Source organism: Colius striatus, chromosome 13, assembly GCF_028858725.1.
Source record: "Colius striatus isolate bColStr4 chromosome 13, bColStr4.1.hap1, whole genome shotgun sequence".
NCBI lineage: Eukaryota > Metazoa > Chordata > Aves > Coliiformes > Coliidae > Colius > Colius striatus.
In genome coordinates, this window is record NC_084771.1 from 8,041,109 (window position 1) to 8,050,014 (window position 8,906).

General features: G+C 54.6%; 1 protein-coding gene across 1 annotated transcript; it reads right to left on the reverse strand.

The window, feature by feature from the left end:
• Window positions 1–1,380: 1,380 nt before the first annotated feature.
• Window positions 1,381–7,748, reverse strand: CYSLTR1 (cysteinyl leukotriene receptor 1). Its single transcript, XM_062006642.1, has 3 exons — window positions 7,708–7,748; window positions 5,023–5,184; window positions 1,381–4,681 (listed from the first exon to the last, which is right to left on the reverse strand). Exon 3 carries the CDS (start codon window positions 4,634–4,636, stop codon window positions 3,599–3,601), a length of 1,038 nt encoding a protein of 345 aa, XP_061862626.1. The 5' UTR covers window positions 4,637–4,681; window positions 5,023–5,184; window positions 7,708–7,748; the 3' UTR covers window positions 1,381–3,598.
• Window positions 7,749–8,906: the final 1,158 nt, after the last annotated feature.

The following is an 8,906-nucleotide window of genomic DNA, read 5'->3' on the forward strand; positions in this document are numbered from 1 at the left end:
CACAGCTTTGCAGGTCTGAGCTCTGTGCCAGGACAGCCATTCAATGGAGAAATGGCATTTTTTTAGGCAGGGCAGGAGGGATCCTGCTCACCACCAACACCGAGGCTGGAGTCCACATGGCTGTGGGGGGATGGAGGCTGCTGGACCCTCCTCTGTGGGCAGCTCCCTCCCAGCCTGAGCATCCCTCCGGGAAGACAGGAGAAAGCAGAAAGGAGGCAGCGACGGGAATCCCCAAAGACTGTGAAACAAAGCTCAGGTAGAGCGGGAGAGGGGGAACTGAGTGCGAGCAGCACCAGAGGAAACAGCAAAAGGCCAGGGGAGGGCAGGCTGTGCGAAGGAAGAAACATCAGCGGGCAACAACAACTCGCACTAGGGGACACTGTTGGACCGTGAATCGCAGCAAATGCAGCAGCAAAAGCACACCCCACCGCGCTTTGTCAGGTGTTTCTGACACCGACCCTGTACCAGGACGGCACTGCATCTCCTCTTCACAAGCCCTGTTAGCTCTTACAGCCCGTACAACTGTCCCAACTTCATCCCCCCTCCTGACAGTAGTGGGTCGTGTTTCTTGGCACTGATTTCTCTCCAGGTCTCTGCTCCTGAGCAGCACTTGCTGCCAGAATGGCACTTTCCTGTGTGCCTCAAGGTAAAGTCACAGCCTCACTTCTCACCTGGAGTGGAGATTCTGCTGAGCTGATGCAAAGTTCCTTCCTCAGCAGCACAGGCTGGAGTTTTTCAGCTAACACACTGCAGATCCTGCATCTGTGCTGGGAAAAGCTAAGGAGAAAGTGTCATTCCCAGCAGACTTTTCCATGCAGGAGCCCTTGTGTGATACATCACCACCCAGGACACCCAAACATGTCATCCTCACCTAGAGCATCACTTCCCCTCAGCTGTCTTGCAAGCATCTTCTATCTGTAAGCACAAATTTACCAAGGTCCCAGCTGCTGTCTGTTGGGGGTGCTCCTCCACTGCAAGACCCACAGAGACCCCAGCTGCTATCAGAAGTGGTTTGGCTCCAGTATGTCCCCTCAGCAGCAGCCCCAGACGGTGCTCTGAGTCCAGCAAGGCTGGGTACCACCATGGCCAGTCTGGCTGGATCCAACTCCAGCTCTGAGAGGCAGACCAGCCAGCCCCTCAACATCTCAGCCCACTCCACATGCTGCCCTCAGCAACTTCTGTGCTGCATTGACTAAGTTGTTGTTGTTATATCACTGTAAATGACTGTGATCTGACTGTTACACTCTAGTGCTGTGTGTAGACAAAAATCTCTCGTGGGGAAGAAAATCTGGATGCAGAGACACTAAAACAAGACACAGAACAGCAGTTGTTAAAACTGAAGTTAACATTCTCATTTAATTTTCAGCAATGCTTTTAAATGATCCTTCCTTCTGCACAGGAATCAGCTCCATTTCTCCTGCCACAACCACTTCTCATTGAAAAAAAACCCCAAGACACCAAGAGAAGATTAAATCCCCCACTCTGGTACAAGAGAAATGCTCTGCAACACCTAGATCTCTCTCCAGCTTTGCTGTACGATATGTTAAAGTCTGGGAATGTGTGTGTTATTTCTACATATCCTGAAACTCAGGTTTCTATGACAGTCTCTATTTACAGCTGCACGATGCCGTTAATGCTCAGAGGCATCGCTGGAACTCAGTGCTCAGCCCCGAACAGCAGGTTCAGCCAGCTCTTCCCCACACCTTCTCTGAGCAGGCTGCTGGCATCCTTGAACTGGAAGCTCTGCCCTCCTGTGGGTTTGGGGGGAACTGTCACACTCCTCTAGATGAGCTTTCATCACTTCACAGATCCTTCACATTCCCCGCAGGGGTTTCAGCTCTTGCTGAACACTCACAGCTGTGGGTTGTTCTGCAGGTGACTTTGCTGTTTCAGGTGCCTTTTGCTGAGCCAGGGTTGTGCTGACTGTGGGGTGAACTCTTAGACTCTTGTGTGTATCTGTAAAAATAATGTCTCAGGCAGCCCCTTGCCCCAAGGCCAAACTCCTTCTGCTCACCCTTATTCTACAGAATTCAGCCCTACAACAAGATTAAATCCCATCAGTCTTAATCCCACAGCAATTTCCCCTTGTCTGTGTCACATATCCCAGGCTGGGCTTTGCTCCAGCAAAGGCACACAGGCCTTCCCGTGGCTTCACTGCAACAGCAGAGGGATGTTTCCTTCTGCCCAAGCTTCAGGTTCTTCTGTACACAATAAACAGTCCAATCTGGTTTTTTACCATATTGTGTTCAAAATCAGATCCACTTGTGTCCCATCTGGACTCAGACTCTTCATCTTCAGGTCTTCCTGGAGATCTTTCTGAGGGTGTTGGGTTGCCTTGCTTGGGAGAATCACAGAGCCATTGCAGCTGGAAGAGAGCTTTCAGCTCATGGAGTGCAGCCTCTGTCCCAGCCCTATCACCCACCAGCCCTTCAGTGCAACACCCACCTGGCTCTGAAACCCCTCCAGGTGACTCCAGCGCCTCCCTGGGCAGCCCCTTCCAATGCCTGACAGCAAGGAAATTCCTCCTCACATCCAGCCTGAACCTCTCCTGGTGCAGCTTGAGGCTGTGAACAACAGGAGCAGCCAGGTGAACATTCCTGAACAGGGTCAGATATCATGCAGGGCTATTTTCTTTCCAAAAAATGCAGAAGTCGTTCTAAGGCTCTGCTGGTTCAAACACTTGTTCAACAGTTTGGAAAGACAGGCCTGGTCCTGCACTGGACTCCAAGCTCACTTACAGCTGTATCTCCTGTAGAGCTAGTGTGGTAATCCAGGTCCTGCAGCCAGCACTGGCAGGAGCAGTCTGACTCAAGTCAGTTTCGAATGCACACCAGGACACAGCAGCTTCAGAACTGCTCCCACAGGTGAGATTTTTCTAGGCATTCAGAAGACACTGACAGATCTGCTGCCCACAAAACGTGTCTCGAGCTGCTCGTTGCAGGTGGGCCCAAGGCCAGGTTCCTGGATCTGCAGACCTAGGCACCAACCCTGCGAGTCTCACACACACAGTTACCTCAAAAACTGAAACCCAAAGCAGAAGGGAGCAGGGCAGGAACTATCCCAGCCTCTGCTGTGTAAATAATTTAGCGGCTGTTTGAAGGTCCAGTGACAACTCTGCCCTCTGTGTTTGTCAGCAGCTCGCAGCAAACGTTGTGTTTACATTTCCCACTGACTTGGGGAATTAAAGCTCTTTGTAGAGCTGTGAAATGAAGCAAATGTCCAAATGGAGGTTTTGGAAAGTCTGTTTATGTGAGCTGATCATCACATCAACAGTTTTCTGGTGCTGGCTGGCACCCCTGTGGCTGTGAATGACCAAGCCGTGGTCCTGGGGAAGGGGTTGGTCACCCCCAGCAGCGCCTTTACTGCCAAGTAGCATAAATGAGCTACTCTAGGTGGTGCTGCTGTGGCAGGGGGGTTGCACTGGATGAGCTTTCGAGGTCCCTTTCAGCCCTTGAGATTCTGTGATGTGATGGACCATCTGCTGTAACTGTTCCATATCTCATTGTGATGAAGGCTCATGAGCCTCCATCATGTCTTCTGGGAGAGTTCCGAGATCCCCATTGCCCACCTGAGATCTCAGGGGAAGGCGCAGTCGCCCTTAGGAAGGGGCCACGGCCGCTTTCCCATTCTCCCTGTGGTTTTCTCCAAAGGGTTCCTCATCTTTCTCTTTGACAGAGAACTTCTTCCTGATGGCTTGCGTTAAACTGGAGGAAGAAGCCTTCCTAAACGTGGTCAGCCTCTTCCGAAAGTTGCCTCCCGAGAAGAAATAGAGCAGCGGGTCGAAGCAGCAGTTGGCAGCTGCCAAGGGGAGCGTCACCACCACCCACTTCTGGAGGTAAATGGCATCCTGGCAGCTGGTGTCGTGCAGGTGCAGCACGTGCAGGTGCACGGTGCGCAGGACGTGGTACGGGGTGAAGCTCACCAGGAAGGTCAGCGTCACGATGACGATCATCCACACGGCCTTCCGCCGGTTCGCCTGGTTCTTCCTCAGCGAGTTCCTCAGCAAGGTCTTTATGATCATGGTGTAGCAGATGGTTATGACAATAAAGGGGAAAATGAAGCCCACAAACAAGGCGATAAAATCCAGGATCACCACCAGGTTTTTCTTCTGGGAGTCTTCGGGGGGTTCGAAGCACTTGGTCTTGTTGCCGTGCTGGTAGGTGCCGTTCCGCAGGAAGGGAGCGCTGGTCAGCGTCACAAAGATCCAGATGCCGACGCAGACGAACTTGGCCTTCTTCTCCGTGACCAGGTTGATGTTCTGGACCGGGAACACGATGGCTATGCAGCGGAAGAAGCTCATTGCGGTCATGAAGAAGATGCTGCAGTAGAGGTTGACGTACAGGGCGTAGGAACTGATCCTGCACAGGAAGTCGCTGAAGAACCAGTTGCCTTTGTGGACGTAGTAGATGACCCTCAGGGGCAGGGTGCACACGCAGAGGAAGTCGGACACGGCCAGGTTCAGCATGTACACCTGGAAGGCCGTCCTCTGCCGGTACGTCCTGATGAGGACGTACAGCACCACCCCGTTGCCCACGAAGCCCATGATGCTGATCATGGAGTAGAGCGTGGAGTAGACCCGGTTGCGGAAGTCGTCGATGGAGTGGTGGCACGACAGGTTATTGAACGGCGCCGTCATGTCGCCGCGGAGAGGGACGATTCCAGCTGCAGACCAGTGTCAGGCCTGGGAAGGACAGACTCAGGTGAGATGCATAAAGCAGAATAATAGAGTCATAGAAGAGTTTTGGTTGGAAAAGACCTCTCAGACCATAAAGTCCCAGCCCTGCCCTCACCCTGCCCAGCCCACCGCTAACCCATGGCCCTCAGCACCTCAGCTCCACGGCTTTGGGATCCCTCCAGGGCTGGGCACTCCCCCAGCTCCCTGGGCAGCCTGGCACAGGGGCTGACACCCCTCTCAGGGAAACAGTTCTTCCCCATCTCTAACCTAACCCTTCCCTAGTGCAACTTGAGGCCATTTCCTCTTACCCTGTCACTCGTTACTTGAGAGAAGAGACCAACCCTCACCTCACCAGGACCTTGTTTCAGGGAGTTGTAGAGAGTGATCAAGAAGCCCTTGAACTGCAAAGCGTCAGAGTAGGTATTCTGGAAAACTGCTATTGTCCATTGTCCTTCAGTCTTCAGCTTTCTCACTGACTGGCCGCTCTGAGAGTCCAGAGTTGAGCTGTCCTAAAGTAAAGCACGAGAAAAATACACACTTTGTTTCTTCCCCTTGTTAGTTCTCAACTTCTGATGGTTCAGATACAGAATCTCTCTCACAGACCACGTAAAACCCCAATGACAGAACTGCAGAATACACACAGGCTGAAGTACCAGGGCTTAAGCAAAACAACGATGAAAGCAGCAGCTGGGACAAGAGGGGTTATGAGAGCCCACACCACGGATGTGCTCAAAAGTGACATTAAATGGTGTGTATTTGCACCCATAGGAACAGTCTGGCAGCATTAAAGCAGAGTCTCTGCCTCTCTCCAGGACTCACTGGGAATTCAGAACCACACTGGGATGCTCAAGGCTTCCAGGTCTCAGCCAAGTTCCAGCTATTCAGAAGTTTGTACTCTTAAAACAATTCTCTGATCATCTGCAATGCACAGAATACATTAAAGCTCAACAGATACCAAGGAGGTGGCACAGACAGGAGAGGAGGCAAAACCTCGCAGAATGAGGATATTTTCCCCCCCTTGTGCTGTTTGTGGACACGTAGGGGTGTCAGTGATGAAGTGGGTGACTGCACAGAGGTCTCTGGCCAGGCAAGGCAGCCACAACTTGACAGGGCTCTCCCAGGCTCTGTCAAAAGCATAAATGAAGCTTATCTAGGGATTCTTATTGCAAATAATCAGAGAAACAGTGGGTTTGTAGCTGTGTCCTCTCCCTGACCCCAAATGAGCTCCTTTCAGCTCCAGCCCACAGCAAGGACCAGCCAGCAATGCAGAGCCGCTACCCCAGTGGAGGGCTGCAGAGGAGCCTGAGCCCAGTCCTCTGGGAGATGCTGAGGGATCCAGCCTTCACCACTTGACCAAGGTCTTTGCCTCAGACTTGAGGTTCAAGTTCCTAAAGGAGCAGCACTCCAATAGTGTTTAAAAATCTCTAAAACAGGGCTAAAAGTCAGTTTCTGGCAATATTGGTCTGGTTGTAAGCAATTGCTTGGGAGTAGCAGGTGATGCCACGTTCTCTGAGCCCCACTCCTTGGTTTTATCTGTCAAGGCAACTCACATGCAGGTGATGAAGCTTTTACTGCCCTGGCTCTTAGAGCAAACAGAGCTGCTGAGGAAAGCCCTGCTGTGCTGTGCACTGTACACACACATCGAGATCAGAGGCTCAATTATCTCATGAAAGCTGCTGTGGATAACATCTCTGTACTTACCAAGGCACCATATATCAGTTCTTTCTCAGATATTAAAAAAACCCCACTCACTAACAAGATGTTTGAGCTGAAAAGACTGGAGTGATCCTCCTGACACACACTGTAGGTATTTATCAGCATTGACAAGGTCTCCCAATAGCAGGTTTTGGCTCGGGTGCCTTTTGGGAGGACACTGGCCATCTGTGTGTGCAGAAGGTGCTGCTGCCTTCCTGCCTCCACAGTTTCCCTTTCCTTCTGCCAGTTCAGCTACCCTGCCCCAGAGACACCCAAGGGGTACTGGTGAACATCTCAGCCCGTCATCTGCTCAGCAGATACACTTCCCTATTTCATCTCCTTGCCTCTCTGTGCATGCTTCTGAAGTGATAGAGCTGGATTATAAACCTTTAACCTCCTCTAGGGCCTGAATTCCAGCCCTTCAGCTGCTGTTCTATGAGCAGGGAACAGCCACGGGGAGTATTTGTCTTTTTAAAAGACAATCAAGACCTGTTACCCATCATGTTTCTGAGCATAACTTAAAGTGTCTTTAGTAACTGAAAAGAACTCTGGTGATGACAGTACTGACACACACTGCAGTGTAAGAGCTGGAAATGTACCTGTGAAATCCCCAAAACCCCCACAAAACAGAGCTTCCCAGCTGAGGCTTTAGGCTGGGTTTGCACCTCGAACTGAAAACCAATGTCAATGCTGCTCCGTTTCATTTGTGCCGTCCCGGTTCGCTGAACCGTTTATGTGCCGGTGCATTCAGCTCTCAGGGAACGCACACAGGCAGCAGCGCAGTGACAGCCGCCCGGCAAAAGCATCCCAAACCCAGCACATCCCTAAGCCCCTGCTCCTCTCCAGGTCTCACACAGCACAGCTGCCCACAGCAGAGACAGAACGTAACCACACAATCCATGAGCACACCACCGAACGACATGCTCCCGCTGGCCTCAGGCTCTGCCAGAGCCCCCCAGCACCGCGATGAATGCGGCGCTCGGGAACACCCGAAACACCGCACACGGACCTCGGCGCCTCCCGCCGGGAACGGGGAACCGGGGCAGCGAACAGCAGCCGCTAATTAACGACCCACCTCGTTAGGTCGACACGGTGTCACTGAGCTTCGGGGGCGTTTCACCCGACTGCAAACGGCTCCCGGCGCCGGGGCACCGCGGCTGCCTTGGACCCAGCACCCCCCGTCCCGTCCCGACCCGACCCGTCCCGGTCCGACCCGACCCGCTGCTCCCGGGCACCACCCGACCCGACCCGACCCGACCCGACCCGACCCGACCCGACCCGTCCCGACCCGACCCGTCCCGTCCCGTCCCGTCCCGTCCCGTCCCGCAGAAGCTCACCGGAGCCAGACCGTGCACGCAACTCTGCCCTGGCCTCCCCTCCACCGCCCTTAAACCGGGGCACGGCCCAATCCGGCCGCAGCCTCGGGGAGGGGCCCGTCCCGCCCCCGCCTCGCCCCGCCGGGACCCTCCGGGGGCGGGACGGGCACTGGTCCCCGGGGCAGCCTCGGTCCCCGGGCCGGGGGTGAGCCGCTGCCCCCGTCCCGGCGAGGCTGGCGGAACCGCGGCTCTGCGGCCGCAGAGGAAGCCCCTGTGCGGGGATAAAGCCGCTGCCGGCGCGGGGAAGCCTCCGGTCGCCTGCGGCGTCGAAGCTGGTCCCGGCGGGATGACTCGCTGGCAGCCGTGCGGGGCCGTGTCCCCGCACACGGCGTCCTGCCGGAACGGCGCCCGCGCGGCCGCGGCTTTGGCGGGATGCTGCGGGGCTGGGCGATGCCCTGGCTCAACGTTGAGCCGTTTCTGCCGCCCCAGCTCCTTTCTGCTGGCTGGTTTTGGAGCTGCCACACGCCTGTGTGCTCTCCAGCTAGGGGAGCGCTGCTCGGCTGGCTGCATGGCCCACACAGATGGGATCCACAGTGGTGAAGCACACAGCTGGGAAACAATGGTAGCTTGACAGCATCAGGGGGGAGAAAGTCCTGTGTCCAGTTTTGGACTCCCCAAAAACATGTGTGTGAGGAGGAAAGGCTGAGAGACTTGGGGCTGTTCAGCCTGGGGAAGAGAAGCCTGAGCTCAGGGGCACCTTATCAATGCTGATCAATCCCTAAAGGATGGGTGTTGAGAGGATGGGGCCAGTCTTTGTTCTGTAGCACCCAGTGACAGGACAAGGGGTAACAGGCACAGGCTGGAACACAAAAAGTTAAACATCAGGAGCAAGTCCTTTGGTGCTGGGGTGAGGGAGCCCTGGCCCAGGCTGCCCAGGGAGGGTGTGGAGGCTCCTTCTCGGGAGGTTCCCAACCCCACCTGAACACATTCCTGTGCCCCCTGAGCCAGGGGAACCTGCTGTAGCAGGGGCTGGGGCTGGAGCAGCTCTGCAGGACTCTGCCAGCTCCCACTATGCTGGGATGCTGTGAACGTTGCAAGTGGAGCAAGCCCAGCTGCACAGCAGCAGTGGAACAGGAAGGTGCCCCAGTGAAGCCCCTGCTGCTCTTGGCTCCTTGCTCTGCACTGAGAGTGCTCTGGCAGAGGCAGATCTTTGCCTGTTG